General features: G+C 44.2%; 1 protein-coding gene across 1 annotated transcript; it reads right to left on the bottom strand.

The window, feature by feature from the left end:
* Positions 1-5,308: 5,308 nt before the first annotated feature.
* On the bottom strand, positions 5,309-16,230 carry LOC125514394 (trans-Golgi network-localized SYP41-interacting protein 1). The gene is made up of 9 exons (XM_048679706.1): positions 15,712-16,230; positions 15,438-15,620; positions 9,277-15,360; positions 7,728-8,541; positions 6,915-7,600; positions 6,671-6,800; positions 6,510-6,591; positions 6,321-6,435; positions 5,309-5,848 (listed from the first exon to the last, which is right to left on the bottom strand). Exons 1-8 carry the CDS (start codon positions 15,817-15,819, stop codon positions 6,336-6,338), a joined length of 8,187 nt encoding a protein of 2,728 aa, XP_048535663.1. The 5' UTR covers positions 15,820-16,230; the 3' UTR covers positions 5,309-5,848; positions 6,321-6,335.
* Between the last annotated feature and the right edge of the window lie 216 nt (positions 16,231-16,446).

Genomic DNA, 16,446 nt, shown 5'->3' with positions numbered 1-16,446 from the left:
CCGTGCGTTCGGTACTTGGATCGGTCGGATCATGAAGACGTACGACTACATCAACTGTGTTGTGCTAACGCTTCCGCTTTCGGTCTACGTCTCCCCTCTCGTTGCTATGCATCACCATGATCATGTGTGTGCGTATGATTTTTTTTGAAATTACTACGTTCCCCAACAGAAAGGGGGGCCGCACCCCCTCATCCTTGTCCTATTCGGACTCCCTAGGAGGGGGGCGCGCGCCACCCCCCCCCCCCCCCCCCCCCCCCCCCCCGCGGGCTTCCCTATCTCCCTTAGGCCCATGACACCTTGGGAGGTTAATGGGTCAAAGGGGGGGACACACCAGCCCACAAGGGGTTGGCCCGCCCCTTCTAGGCCGCAGCCCTTGGGAGAGAAGGAAATAGGGGAGTTAGCTCCCTCTTCCTTTCATCTCCCCCCTTTCCTTCCCCCCTTCGGCAAATATGGAAAGAGGGGCACCACTAGGGAAGGACTGTTGGGGAACGCAGCATGCAATTTCAAAAAAATTCTTACGATCACGCAAGATCTATCTAGGAGATGCATAGCAACCAGAGGGGGAGAGTGTGTCCACATACCCTCGTAGACCGAAAGCGGAAGCGTTAGGTTAACGCGGTTGATGTAGTCGAATGTCTTCACGATCCAACCGATCCAAGTACCGAACGTACGGCACCTCCGTGTTCAGCACACGTTCAGCTCGATGACGTCCCTCGAACTCTTGATCCAGCAGAGGGTCGAGGGAGAGTTTCATCAGCACGACGGGGTGGTGACGGTGATGGTAATGTGATCCGCGCAGGGCTTCGCTTAAGCACTACAACGCTATGACCGGAGGAGTAAACTGTGGAGGGGGGCACCGCACACGGCTAAGAAAACTATTGGTGTGCCCCCCGCCCCCGTATATAAAGGAGGGGAGGAGGAGGTGGCCGGCCCTAGGGGTGGCGCGCCATGGGGGGAGTCCTACTAGGGCTCCACTCCTAGTAGGATTCGCCCCCCCCCCCCCATTCCTTCCAACGGAGAGGGGAAATGGGAAAGAGGGGAGAGGGAGAAGGAAAGGGGGGGTCCAATTTGGATTGGGCAGGGGGAGGCATGCGCCTCCTCTTGTGGCCTTCCTCCCTCTCTCTCCACTATGGCCCATGAGGCCCATTAACTTTCCCGGAGGGTTCCGGTAACCTCCCGGTACTTCAAAAAATCCCCAAACCTTTTCGGAACCATTCCGGTGTCCGGATATAACCTTCCAATATATGAATCTTTACCTCTCGACCATTTTGAGACTCCTCGTCATGTCTATGATCTCATCCGGGACTCTGAACAAATTTCGGTCACCAAAACACATAACCACACAGAACTACACAGAATCACGGCAATTGCTTAGCCGTGTGCGGCGCCCTTAGGAGAAGCCCTGCGTAGATAGCATCACCACCACCGTCATCACGTCGTTGTGCTTCCAGAACTCATCCACTACTTCGACTTCTTGCTGGATCAAGAAGGCGAGGATGTCACCGAGCTGAACGTGTGCTGAACGCGGAGGTGTCGTACGTTCAGTATTCTATCGGTTGGATTGCAAAGAAGTTCGACTACATCAACCGCGTTACTAAATGCTTCCGCTTACGGTCTACGAGGGTACGTAGACACACTCTCCCCTCCCGTTGCTATGCATCTCCTTGGATAGATCTTGTGTGTGCGTAGAATATTTTTTTTGTTTTCCATGCAATGTTTTCCGACATTTACATCATCATGACAGTTTTTTACAAAAAATAAGTCTATTATATGTAGTACATACAACTAGAGTTTGACAATGTGCTGCTATGAACTAAGCGGGACTCCAGTCATTGTAGGGGGAGGAGCACCCGAGTGGCCTCCTATTTGACCATCAAATATCACGAAGTCTAGCTCGTCCGCTTGTTGCAACATGGATATCTTGTACACCATTTGTTGTTAGGGCTAGTTGTTTTGTGCTTCGGCAACATCATTGCAACAATTTTTTGAGTAGGGCATTTTGGAGACTGAGCTCCATGGAGCCCTTTATTTTAAAAAATTCAAAATTCATAAATTTCAGTTTAAAAAATTCCTGAAAAAATTTATACATGTATGCAAGGATGTAAAGTGTGTGTGTGAAAAATTTCAGGATGAAATATCTTGAACCGCGAGTTGCATAAAAAAACAAAATCAGGGACTTTAAAGATGAACGTACATATGTTAAAAAGCCCCAGATTTGTCTTTTTTGTGTACCTCACATTTTAATGTATTTCGACATGAAAATTTGCACACATATACATTATGTATCTAGGTATATGTGTACTTATTTTCAGAATTTATTGAAACTGAAAAGTTTGAATTTTGAAGTTTTCAAATAAAGGCCTCCATGGAGCTCGGTCTCCGTTTGGCATTTTCGCAATTTTTTTATTTAGTTAGTAAAAATGCAACATTTTCAAACATAAACTTGCAACAAATAAATGAAGCTATGCAATGAACCTCCATTTGATGCAATATCTTGTTGAAAATAGGTTGCAACATACATAACAAACATAAACAACACATAGAAATAGTTTCATCAAAAAGCCAAACACCCAAAAAATATTGCAACATACTGCAAATATGTGTGCCAGAAACAAAATACATACTTCCATCACGTCGAAATAACATATGCAACATAAAAAAAATTACAATCCACCGACCTCACACTACCAATATTTGAGGACCAGTACTGGTTTGGCCTCGCCAACAATGAATCCGCATGTTGGGACCCTGTCAAAGTTGGCTTGGACTCATCATCATGCAACCTTCCAAAGTTCGATGGCACGAACTCGATCTCAATTGAAGGAGGTTTTGGGGAAGGAAGCACTGAAGAAGATGGAGGCGCTCAGGAGGAGGATAATCTTGGAAATGGGAAATGCTCGATGGAAAGAGGTTAATAGTGAGGAGCTCTATAGGGAGGAAGAGACCTAGTGAAAACATAGAATTACATTTTAGTCCCAAAGAAAATCCTTTTGAACTGAATCCTGGAAGTGCTCTTCATCCCCTATGTAGTTTTTGGTGATCGGTGACATCATAGCTCGAGGGACTATGAACACTCAAGTCTATTTCAGATTATATCCCAAAAGATGCAACTAGGAAGATGATTAGTGACCCCCCCTGCCATTCTTAAGTGTTGGCCAAGCCAAGGACTTAGATTTTACTTTTTGTGATCTATTATCACACTAAGTCCACAGGTATGCGGATACTATCAAAAGGGGATCAAAGATGTGGTGATCGGTTTTCTTATTCAAATTTGTATAAAGATCAAGCTCCAAAATCACCCAAAACATCTCATACATTCCCACTATCTCAATGTTCTTTCACTATCCAGAGCCACCGAACAACCATCATCCGGAACCTCCAAACCTTTTGAGAGATATTTGTTGCAAAACCCTAGCTCATTCGGAGCCTCTTGGAAACCTCCACTCCGAGCGACCTCGGCACTTATGCATTCTTCTGGCCTTGCATGGATATACCAAACACTCCGGTCCCAAAAAATCAAACAACATCCCATGACGTGCGCAGGTGAGCCAAGGCCAGTCGGAGCCCCCGAACGACTTCAAGTGGACCCCTCCAACCAAATCAAAAGTTGCCTCCTTTACTTCAATTGGAGCCTCCAGGCCGATCTCTCGGGGCCTCTGAATTGCGCAAAAAGGCGTGTAATAGTCACATTTCTAGGACCAGCTTATATATACTACACCAACCCCACCAGTTCACTCAAAGCACTTCATTTTAAATCACATTTTCTTAGAGGGAACTACCTAGTCTTGTGTGGAATTCAAAGGGCTTTTTTATGCAACCTCCGAGGCCAAACCTTTGATTTCTAATCACTTGTTTGCCACTCCAACCTCTCCAACCTCTCGAGTCCAAACATATATCTCATGAGAGTTTTCGGCGCGGAGGAGATTATCTTTTGAGGCACAAGAGCAAGAGATTCATCACCAAACAACCCCAAACTTATTGTATCCTAGTTGGCTAGCTATTTTGAGAGCATTCAAGGTGTGAAGTAACAAAAAGTTTGTGAGGGGTCGAGAATCGCCTACTTTGTGTTGATCTACTCCGAGTAAGCCATGGTGGAATAGGTCTGCTGCTCCTTCCTGGACTCTTTTTGGGCATTACCATCCATGGACCTATCAACAAGGATCTAAATGATCCTATAATCTTCATGGTTCGAAGCCTCCATCAATGTGGAGTAGAATAACGCCACCTATCCGAACTATGGGAAACATCGTCGAGCCTCCTCGGTGTCGCCCGACAAGCCTAGAGGGAAAGTCCTCATTGTTGTCGCCGTAGTAGCCACTTGTATGACATGATAAATGGGGGAGAAGCCAAATCAGTAAGGGTTGCATCTTGATTTGTGTTGACAGTAGGGCTAGCGTTGCCGGTGGGAACGAGCGATCTCCCTAGTGGGAACAATCTGCACAAAAATCGAGGACGCCAGTGGCAAGCCAATGACCAAATCAACACCATGCCGAAGCACATACCCAACAACAACACTGGCCCATTGTCTCCTCGACTATGTTGACCATGCCGACAATGGTGTTGAAGTTGGAGCATCATTAACCAACGCAACACCATCACCGCCATTTGAACGACACCACCACGACACCAAATTCCAGCCCTAATTTTACATGTCAAACACACAAAACCAAGGTAGCAAGCCAAGGACCATGCAGCCGAGGATGGGGTTGAAGGCGAAGCACCATTAATCAACGCAACACCATCACCGCCATCTAAACTGTGTCGCTGCAACACCATATTAATTCTAACTCTAATTACCGATCGCTGGTGGTGGTGATCTAAAGAGATGACGTGTCTTGATTGAGCTTTTCTTGACAAAACAGTTTTATTGACGTCATATTCTTGACATAACAGTTTTTATTGACGCCATATTCTTACTCTAGTTACCAATCGCTGGTGGTGGTGATCTAAAGAGATGATGTGTCTTGATTGAGCTTTTCTTGACATAACAGTTCTATTGAGAGAAGAAGTACATAGGACCAGCTCTGTACATGAGGTTTGTTCCATAGCCGCTCTATACATGAGGTTTGTTCCATAGCCTGAACGCACGAGACTGCTTGTAATGTCCTCTTAGCGGCTTCAGAGGCCCGAATTGTTCCGCCTCCTTCCTGTTCTGGTTGCTTTTACTTCACATTTTATCTTAGTTTGATCCAAAGAAAATCCAATGGCGTTGGCTGTTCATTCACAGCAAGACACAGCACATCAGCTCCGGCGATTATGCCAGAGGAGCCGAGTCCGGAGCTCCACATAGCAATCTCAATGGCGGCAATGAAATGAAACCAATTACTGTGTTGCAATTGCACATGCATGTATACAGTAAACATTTATAAGAATACAAGGGGTCAACTTTTAAGAGGGGGAAACGCTGTTGCCATCCCAATACCCTAGCTTTCAAAAAACTACCAGTACATGTCAACCATTCTTCTGTAAACCTGTGTTGTATAGTGTAGATGCTACCATGTAAGATGCCCTCAATCTTTCTAAAAGCAAAGAATAGAGCAAACAAAAAATGAGACTATGTACAGGGGATCTTTGCTGCTGCTGCTGCTTTCTCCAGTTCTCTTTCATCGGTACCGTCGGTGCAGGTGTCTTGGGTTGGACCCAGCTGAGGCAGGACCAATTCCAGCGGAAGAAAGGGGAAGATTCACAACAAAAATGATACACAGATGACCGTTTGGTTCAGGTATTCATTCAGTAACAAACTTCAAAAAGAATCGACAGCATTTGACTAGATTGCTTGTGTTGCATAGCTTGTCATAGACATGGCACTGTACAGTAAGTAGCTCACCAAGGAGATCCATCACTACAGCTGCAGAATACCAAATCATTAAATATAGTTAGATGACTGGGGAAAAACACAGGTCCCAACAGTGCCAGCACGTTTTTATGATTGTTATTATCATTTGATTTCATTCAATTTAGCTCAACTAAACCATCCACCACACATTCTCCCTGCCACGTACACCCTCCGTTCCAAAATAGATGGCTCAACTTTATACTTTAGTTAGTACAAAGTTGAGTCATCTATTTTGGAACGGAGGGAGTAATACATAAGATGAACACAACTCAATTATATTTCTGTGTCGTGGGACATCCAAGGTATTTTTCAGTGAAAGGCGATAATGAAGGAAATCTCTCGCAATGATGAACATAATACATGTTTCACTATACGCACCACGTTTAGCCAAGGTCCACACAAAGCAAGGCGGCAAGGCTATAACAGTTCAAACATGAAAGGCCAAATGCTTAAGTGAAGCTTACTAAAACGGTTGCTCACTCACCTTTAAATATAACCTTCAAATAAAACTCACAAGCAATGCATGCAATGCTATCCAGTATATCAAGACACCAAGTCTCAAGGTTGGTTGTCTCATGAGCAATCTATCACCAGATGCCCTGATAAAATCAAAGATAAAAATTAACAAGGGAACACCTTCAATCAACTCAATAAGAACTGAAATTGCACTTACCACATCCCATCGATTCTGTCTGATATAGGTCGAGTGAACTTCGGAACAATGCGCGACATCGTCAGTGACTTGAAACCATGCGCTGCAATAACAAATGGAGAATCAGCCAGGGAACAAAATTAACACCATAAAGCTAAAGTTAGCATGCAAGATTTTGTCACCTTTATCATCATCTTCATCATCTAATGGTTTGTCCTTGTGCATCTCTACATCGATAGCAACCTGGTCGTTGTTGACTTTTCGTGCCCCTCGAATCTGAGTGACAACTGCAGCTGGGCTTACTTTGTCATTCTGCATTCAAATTGAAATAGGCAAGTGACTATGAATAAACAAAACCTAAAAAGCAATGTGATATGTTATATACAGTTTGTGTTAATTGCATATAAAAACATAAAGTTCTCATACCATTTGCTCAATCTCCGACGTGCCAGGCAAGTTTATAGATCTAGGTTGGCCCATCGTCCTGTCTCGACGAAGCATCCCTATCTGAGAATCCTTTTGGCTCAAAGAAGCTTCTAGAGCCTCTGATTTACGCGACAACTCTTCCATTTTGGTCCTCTCGACCTGTAGTGAAGAATCTTTGCTTTGCACAGCAACCCTCAAATCATCTGATTCAGATATCAGCGACACTATTTTTTTGTCCAACATGTCCATATATACTGGAACCTGAGTGTAATCATGGTCATCTGCACTCTCACAATGCACACCAAACTGCATCAGCGCAGTTTCTAACCACTTAACAAAATCATTTATCTGCGATGAGTACTGCTTGTTGCTATCTTCAGTGGTTAGTAGTTCATTAGTACTCCTTGTGACTTCTTGGCGCAGAAACGAGATCTCCGAATCTCTCTCTTGCAATTGTGACTGAAGGCTTTCCACTTCTACAAGAAGATTTTCAGACAAGCTATGCAACTCGTCAAACTTGTCGACAGTGGTTGCAAGTTTAGTCAGAGCTTTTGTCCTAGAATCTTCAAGGCTCTTCAAAGAAAATTCTTTTTCTTGCAGCATCTGCTCCAAGTCATTGCTTTTGTTCTCCAAGACTTCAAGCTCCTTTTCTTCTTCGTCAAGTGCTTGCATCAAACCTTCAATCTCTGTACAATACACCGCAACATATAACAAATGCAGGAATACAATCATTTATTTCTTTGAATCAGAAAAATAGAAATCAAACAGAAGCAACCAAAGAAATTTCAGTCAAAGAAAGTTCTATCAGCTCACCTTGGTCTTTTCTGCTCAGTTCATCAGTCAACTCCTTTATTCTTCCATGCTGCTCACTTGCCACTGTCTCCAAATCTTTAAGCTCACTTGCTTGGGTCTCTAAAGCTTTCTTCTGATTAAGCAACATCTCAACATGTTCCTCCAAATTGTGTACTTGCATTCTTGCATCTTCAAGCTCAACAGAAAGCTGTTTCGCATAAGATTCAGCTTCCCTTATCTGAGATGCAAGCTCCGAACTGATTGTGCTAATTTGCACATCTTTTCCCTGAAGCTCCTGCTGCAACTCAAGAACAGTAGCCTTTAGTTCCTTTGTGTTCCCTTCATTGCTATACTGAGTAGTCTTTACGGCTGCACCTAACCGCTCGACGACCGATTTTATATGATCATATGAAAATAAATGGTTCTGCCCAACAGAATAGCTCCCAATACCAGAACCCATACCAGTCATTCCTTCAATCTCAGAAACTGAACTAGAACATGCTTCGTAAAGCAAACTCATATTTCTACGCAATGATGAACTCTCCTCTTCCTTCTCTTTGATCTCTGATTGTAGTTCAAGAATGTTCTCTCTCAATGATTCCAACTCGTTATTTTGGGAAGTGAATCTGTTCTGCAAGTTGGACATAACTTCAGCTAACTCTGTTGCTTTCTGGTCAATTGAAAAACCATGCTCGTCAATATTCCTTTTGAGATCATTGCAATCCTTTACACAATCAGATACAGCATGGCATGCAATAGCAAGATGATGTAACATCTGAGTTCCATCAGTATCATTCACTGTGAATTCCAGCGGAGCATTTGGAATATGAGTATTCTGCAAAGGCCAAATTGAAATCAATTAGAAAGCAGTGAATAGAGATCTGAAAGAATACAACTCCCAAAATCTCATATGGCACATTAGCACCAACAATTTATTGTTTCAGTGTATGGAATATCATGGTCATCTGAGATTCGTTTTATATGGAAATATCCTATCCAAATTAACCCATTGATCTTTTTTATAGTGAACAAGAATAAAGGAGACGATCATAAAGAAATGTGACATGGTGGAAGCTTAGTACAAGCCTCATTTCCAACTAGTATTTAATTAGGAAATTTCACTGAGTAAAATTATGTATGAGTTGTCTAATTAGGAAGTAAATACTATGATCAACTAGTATTTACATTTCTGCGGTAAGTGCAACAAGAGAAATTAGTTTACTTGCACAACATCAGTCCAATCTTTTCTAAACTACTCCCTCTGGTCCTTTTTAGTTCGTATATAAGATTTGTTTGAAGTCAAACCACGTAAACTTTGACCAAGTTTATAGAAAAAAGTACCAACATTCAGAATGTGAAATCAACAACATTAGATGCGTCATGACTTTAGTTTTCAAATGGTATAAATTTAGCATTGTAGATGTTAATATTGTTTCATATAAATATGGTCAAACTTTACGAAGTTTGACTTCAGACAATTCTTATATGCAGAGTAAAAAGGACCGGAGGGAGTACTATGCAAAGTGCTGAAGCAACAAAACACACCGACACATTGGTAGCCTAAATTTACCTTGCTGCTTATGCTACTGGTCAACATCCCATTAGAAGTCATAGGTATGTCCACCATATTTGTGCCATCCATCCATTTACCAGAAGATTTCATGAAGCTCTCCATATAGCTGATAAGGTCCACATCTTTGCTGAATGCGCTGGCAAGGCGATGTGAAAGGTTAAAGCAGACCTCTCTTAGTTGACCACTGGTAGAGTTCAACTCCTTCAAATGATCTATTTGCTTCCTTGCTGCCTGTGCCTGCATATAGGTAATATGTTCAAGGTGGCGAACAGCATCCGCTCTTGCAGACTCTATAACATTCTTCTGTTCAGAGGATTCAGAAAGTGCGGCTTCTTCCTTGACTAATTCCTCCTGCAGGTTATCGGCCCTCTCCTGAGCTTCATTTAACTCAGTTAGAAGCAGCTCTGTTGCTCGTTTCAATTTCTTCACTTCATTTTGTGATGAAGCCACTGTTGCCTGTTGGTCAAGGTAAACCTGTGCAATTTTTCCAACCTTGGTGATTGGATCTGTATCAAATTCTCGAGCGATGTCCACTGTATTCAAAGCATTTAACAATCTACTCAAGTATTCCGTTGTATCATGCAAGTTCTTCTCATTCTCAGTTAATCGGCCCATCAATAGTGTTTTCTCAGATTCAAGTGATTCTATGTGTTGTTCCCTTTCATTTTTAAGTTTTTCTATCACAGCATTCATCTCTTCTATAGTTTGCTTCAAACTATCTTTTTGTTGCACCAGGCCTTTCCCTTTTCTGACAGCGATATTCAGTTTCTCTCTCAGTGAAGTGCACTTTTGCTCCTCCTGATTTAGCTTCTCTTGCAGATCATCCCGCTGCTTACCCGCTAATTCTAGTTCAAGCACAAGCGACTGATACTTTTGAGTCTGCTCAGCACCACCTTCTTGCAGCCGGTTTATTTGAGCATGTGCCATCTCCACTTCCAGTAATAGTGATTGTGTCTTCTCCACAGCTTCATCACGCTGTTGCTCGGCTAAGGCCAAACTACTGCGAGCATGCTCAAACTCATCACTCTGATTTAGCTTTTCTTGCAGATTATCCCGCTGCTTACTCACTAATTCCAGTTCAAGCACAAGCGACTGGTATTTTTGAGTCTGCTCAGAACCATCTTCCTGCAATTGGTTTATTTGAGCATGTAGCATCTCCACCTCCAGCATTAGTAATCGTGCCTTCTCAGCTGCTTCATCACGCTGCTGCTCAACTAAGGCCAGACTCTTGCGAGCATGCTCCAACTCATTACTCAAAGTATTCAGTACACTCGCTTTGTCATCTCTACCAGTCTCTGATGTAGAAGCATCGTTAGACAGCTTGGTTTCATCTAAATGAATTTCCTTCTCGGCAGCATTGCTTAGAGTCGACTCTGACAAAAGAGTTTCATAATGGTCTAAAACTTTCCTCAACAGTTCACCCAAGCACAGTACAGCACCACCACCAGATGGAATTTCAGCATTACTACCATCCTGCAGCACATTTCGCACCAAATCGAGTAGTTTGTGTACCTCTATTTCCATATCATGATAGTGCTTGCTCTCCTTTGCCTTTTCAGCTAACTTCTCCTGTAGTTCAGCTAGATCTTTTCGCAAGTTATCTCTGACAAACTCATCTTGAACTGCTTTCTCAGAGAGTCCAAGGAACTCAAATCTCAGTTTATCCAGGCTCTCTGAGAAGAAGTCCTTTTCGGCCTTTATAGCAACGACCTCTGCACTGAGCTCAGAAATCCTTTTGTGTGATTCTTCTAGATCAGTAATTAGCATCTCAGAGGAATCCTCAAGGTGCTCAATCTTCGAATGTAACGTGTCTCTTTCATGCTCGACCTCCAATAATCTGTTTCCCAGCCAAGTTATCCTATCTTCTGGTTCTAACATTCTGAACTGCGGGGGAATGCTAACCTGACCAAGGACCTCTTCCCATTTCTGTACAATACTGTTCCTCTCCACTAGAGACTGTTCCAACATGTTGTTCTGCTCAGCCAGTTCATAGAATCTCCTATGCAACTCGTCATATTTGTTCTTTATTTCATCTGACCCTGGATTTGATATTGAGATTTGTTCATCACTTATGCTATCCATGGCCACACCAGACTCAGAGTGCCCATCCATAGATGATCTCTTATCACCATCAGGCAAGGTAAAAGAAGCACCAACAGCCATCTTCGACAACAGTTCTATTTTCTCAACAATGTCTCTAGAATGAAAACGCTCAGGCATATCTAGATCTTCTAAGACTTCTTCAATTCTCTGAAGAACAGAGTCTTTCAGAATAAATGAATCCCTTAAAGCAGTAGCTGAATTCCGTATGTATGAGAGTTCTGACTCCAAAGCTTCAATTCGATCTGCCTCTGTATAGGATTTGAGCTTGTCTTCCAACTCTTTCACTAATGCATCCTTTGATTCCAGTTCCTGTGAGAGCTTCTCAAGCTCACCAGACTTCTCTGCAAGAGACTGCTTAAGGCCATCACGTTGCACTATCAAGGCTTTGCCTTTGGCAACAGCAATACCGAGTTTTTCCTTAAAAGAAGAAAGTTTCTGTTCTGACTGTTCAAGTTCAGAAGACCTTTCCTGAAGCTCAGTACGTGAAGTTTCAAGAGCTTCATCAAGCTTTTTCAAGCCATCCCTGAGAACTGGAATTTCAGTCTCTAACTGAATGTTCAATTCACTGAGCTGGTCCATTTTGCTCTGCAAGTCACAAACCTGGGGTACAATTTCTTCTTTGATCAACGCAGGCAAGGGCAAGGACCACTTGTCAAATGAAATTTGGTCAAAAATATGGGCATTTTGCAAGCATATCTTTGCTAAGTGGATTTCTTCAACTGCATTTTCAAGTTTCTCATTGCATGAAGCTACACCCTCCTCAATACATGGCAGTAATGTGGTAGAAATATGGTGCTCCTTGCTGAACGTTTCAGCTTCACCACTATTAGACATCAAAGGAAGAACCATTGAGGTAGGATCTGCAGAGTGGTGAACCATTTTTTCTGCTATAGAGAGGCATCTACCATGCAGTTCATCCAACGCTTCACTTTTACTTTTAGAAACTAATTTAAGCTCCTCGTTCAGCAAGCACATGTCATCCATATTCTTCATTAAAGAACTGCATCTCAAGCTGATCTCTTCAACTTCTTCACATTTGCTCAACAATCTTGACTCCAGGTTAGCATTGTTTGATTGCAAAGAATGACGGTCATGCAATAGATTCTTCAACTGCTCGATGGCTCCTCCAAGATGACTAAACAGAGCTTCAATTGGCTCCTCAGCACTATCTCCTGCACTTGCTTCATCTGAATTTCCAAGCGAGTTGAGTAGAAACTCCTGCAAGGAATCATACATGTTCTTAACCATTCTAGATGCATGTTCATTCCTATCTTGAACATCAGAATGTGCTTTCTTGATCTCCGAAAGAGAAGTACTGAGCTTAGCATTATCGCTTTGAGCAGACTCTAATTTGTCCTGAAGACTTTGGATTGATTTAGCAGAGAGATCCACAGAGTCCAAAATACTAAAGCTGAGACCTTCGCTTGCACCCAAATCATTAGGGTACATAGTACCAACCAAAAAGCTGAGCTTGTTGGTAACTTCACTGAGCAAACCTGATAGAGATGCCCTTTCCTTCTCAAGAATTGAAATCCTTTCTGTTATATCATTATGCAAAAGTTCTGCCTGATTAGTGAGCTTCCCAGCATGATCATCTGCATCTTGTTGTACGTTAGCAAGCTGAATGTGCAGTTGATCAATTGTGTTCTTGTAGTTGCTTAGCTTCTCAGAGAGCTCATCCATTCTGGCCTCAAAAACTGCTGTGCGCTGTCTTTCTGCTTCATGCTGCACTTCAGACTTACTTGAAAGCTCTATTCTGTCACACAGTCCGACAACATACTTTTCAGCCTTTGCAAGATCTGAAGTCATCGACTTGAATTTTCCAACGAGGCAGCATAACATCCCCTGAGTTAACTTTTTTAATTCATCATGTTCCCCTTCAGACATTCCAGTTTCTTCCTGGTTTCCTTTTACCTCAAAGGATTGGATGAGTTTTGACACGAGAACACGTCCACCAGACCTAGAGGACATCCGCTCCACTAATTTTTTAAGTTCATGCAATTCACCTTTAGCAACCTCTAGATGTCCCTTCAGTGACTGCAAAGCAGTACAGTTACTTGAATCTTTCTCGTCAAATGGAGGATGAGAATGCTGATTGTTACCCTCACAAACAAACTCAGGACTTGTAATTGTTCTTTCAGCATTTTCAACAGTGATTTCCGATGAGGCCAGGCTATGTTCATGTTTTTGACACACAACTGTCTCGGCTTGGTCTAGCACCACATTGCACTTAGCATCCAGCTCTTTAATTACAGATTGGTAAATATCGGAACTGTTAGTTGCACGTAGGCTTTCCTCGATTAGTTGGTCTTTCAGTTGTTCCATGTGTGTCTCCATATCTCTGACATGCAACTCAAGCTGTTTATGTTTGGCGTATGAAAGATGCAATTCATCATTTAGTTCAGACAGACCTGACGAAAGCCTCTCGTTCTCAGTATGTAGGAATACATTATCCTCCTTCAGTTTCTTGTTTGCTTCCGATTCAACAGCAAACTTTGCAGATAACTCAACATTATCTTTTTGCGACGTTTCCAATAAAGCCCTGCAATTTGTTAATTCAGTCCACGTGTGCTCCACGTTCTCCTTGAAGGAACACAGCTCAGCCTCCAAACTTTCGCACCTGCTACTGCCAGCATTCATTACCTCTTTCACAGAAGCTAAGCTATGTTCAAGCTCAGATAGCTGTGACAGAAGCTTCTCGTTTTCACCAGACAGATGTTCTTGCTGCTCCTGAACCTCCTTTCTGGTTTTTTCCTCGAGAGCAAGGTTTTCTGTTAGCTCTATGTTCTCCTTTTGTAGAGCTTCCAGCAATGATTGGCATCCAGCTAATTCACTCAAGATTTGTTGTGCATTCTCCTTGGAGGACCGCAACTCAATCTCCAGCTGTTCACATTTGCTGTTGCTAGCATCAATTTCCTGTTTCTGAGAAGCCACGATTAGTTCAAGTTCTCCCTTAACAGTATCCAGGTTCGTGAGCTCATGTCTACATTGCTGAATCTCTTCATGGGCTGCTACTTTGCTCTCTTTGGATTCTTTCAGCTGTACCTGGAGTTTGAGAATTTCATCAGAAGACAGTGTAACATCTGAATTTAGGTGTGTGCCTTCATCTAGCTGCAACTGGAGCAAATCCCTCGACAGAGTCGTCACATACAGATGCCCCTCAATACATTCATCGAGGGGATATGGCATGAAGCCTTGAGATACAGCACCACCACATAAAGCTGAATCAACCTTTTCAACAGATAAATCCAATTCATGTGTAGTGACAGCTTCATCTATTGCATTTGTGTTACTTGTACCTGCATCTTCTTGAACAGCTTCTTTGCCTACTCCATTAGCTTCGTCATCAGTGTCTCCTCGTCCAGGAATTTCTTGTGAAGCTGCAAGATCCATTGCTGCTTCATGCCCAACCTCCATGCCTATATCACCAGAAACTGTGGGTTCAACATCTTGTATATTGCCATCTGATGACCTCCCCGAAACGCCCACCTCCATTTCTTGAGTTCCGTCTTCACCCATACTAGCATTATCAGTCCCAAGGTCTAGAGAAGGAATTGGCACCTCCATGGCTTCTTCGGAATCAGAACTACTTGTCCTCTCAACAGGATCTATCTGCACCTCCTGGTGTCCCCCTACTTGGTTACTACCGTCATTGGCTATGTCACCTTGAGAAGAAACCTGGGGTATAATGCTCTCCTCTGAAATGGGCAATTTCTCGCCATCCACCTCCCCAGGCTGAGCTCCTATAAGATCACCACCAACATCTGAACTGGTAACCTGAACTGCTGAATCGTCACCATCTCCTTGCCCAGGACTTCCATGATCCGAATTCCCCTGCTCACTGATACTGATATTCTGCACACTACGGTCATCAGCGTCCTCCAGCACAGGCACAACATCCGCATTGTCCACAACGCTTGGTTCCTCAGTAGCAGGCCCCTGGCCGTTGCATTGCTCCTCCTGCGGCATGGTTGCTTCCTGCATTGCAGATGAGCGTTACACAGAGCAATGACTCGCTCAAACCCACGCACCACACTCAGAAACACGAGCTTCACCTCAAATGGCGTGCTATGGCTGCTGCCACTCTCCCCCGCTAGGAACTTCAACCCAACAGGGGACTTCGGCTCCGGCGGGGCCTCCTCCCCATTGGCACCTGCTTTCGACGCCCCCTCGTCAGCGTCCGCTTCTGCCTTCTTCCCGGGACCCTTTTTCTCCTTCTTCTTCCTGAACTGCTGCAGCTGCGCGCGGACCACGCCAAACACTCGATCATCAGAAAATGGGGGGAAATTCCTCAAAATCGCAAAAGGAAAAAAAGGCGGGACCCGGTACCTTCTTGCGCCCGGCAGCGAGGAGATCGGTGCGGCTATTGTCCCCGCCCCCGCCCCCGCGGCCTCCCCCTCCGCCGCCACGGCCGCGGCCGCGGCCCTTCTGATCCATGCGGAGATCTCCCGTGGAGCTGTCACGCGAGGCGGGGAGGCATCAACTCAACCAAACCCTAGACCCAGCGCGGCCGACCCGAATCGAGCCGCCTCGCGCCCGCGCTCCACGCGGGAACACCCAGGCCCCGGCCCTCGGACGGCGGGCTCGGCGACCTCCGCGTCAGCAAGCGCCGTCGAGCGGGCCGCGGGGCGCTCGAGAGGGGCAGGGAGATCTGGGGAGGGGCTGGAGGGAACCCCGGGGATTCCTCCAGGTCCGGTAATGGCGAGGGAATCGTGGAGTTTGGATTCGGGGATTCGGGGGGAGGAAGGAGGAGGAAGGGAATGAATTCACGCGAAATCGTTTTGGGAGATTTCGTCGTGCTTCTTACGTTAAACGTGGTTTGGGCCCCGCGGGTAGGTGTGCTGGCGGTGGGGAGGTGTCGGTTTTGTTGGAGAGAGGGTGTACGAGAAAGAAAGAAGACGACCTTTTTCCCTTTCTTTTCCATTTTTTCAGTTTCTTTGACAATTTTTATTGTTGTTTTCTGAAAGTCATTCTTCACCCTTATCCCTGATGCTTGTGTGATTGGAGATCGTCCGATCAGCCTGCTTCACGGTTTCCCTAGGTTTAGGTTGTGTGTTAAACCGT

The sequence above is a fragment of the Triticum urartu genome, chromosome 6 (genome assembly GCF_003073215.2).
Source record: "Triticum urartu cultivar G1812 chromosome 6, Tu2.1, whole genome shotgun sequence".
NCBI lineage: Eukaryota > Viridiplantae > Streptophyta > Magnoliopsida > Poales > Poaceae > Triticum > Triticum urartu.
Note: the sequence above shows the minus strand (reverse complement) of the source record. Positions and strands in the feature narration are given on the sequence as shown.

Coding starts and splice junctions, on each gene's coding strand:
- LOC125514394 (XM_048679706.1), bottom strand. CDS start 15,819: ATGGATCAGAAGGGCCGCGGCCGCGGCCGTGGCGGCGGAGGGGGAGGC. Junction 7,601..7,727: donor ACTGAGCAGAAAAGACCAAG/GTGAGCTGATAG, acceptor TGTATTGTACAG/AGATTGAAGGTTTGATGCAA. Junction 6,592..6,670: donor TGATGAAGATGATGATAAAG/GTGACAAAATCT, acceptor TTGTTATTGCAG/CGCATGGTTTCAAGTCACTG.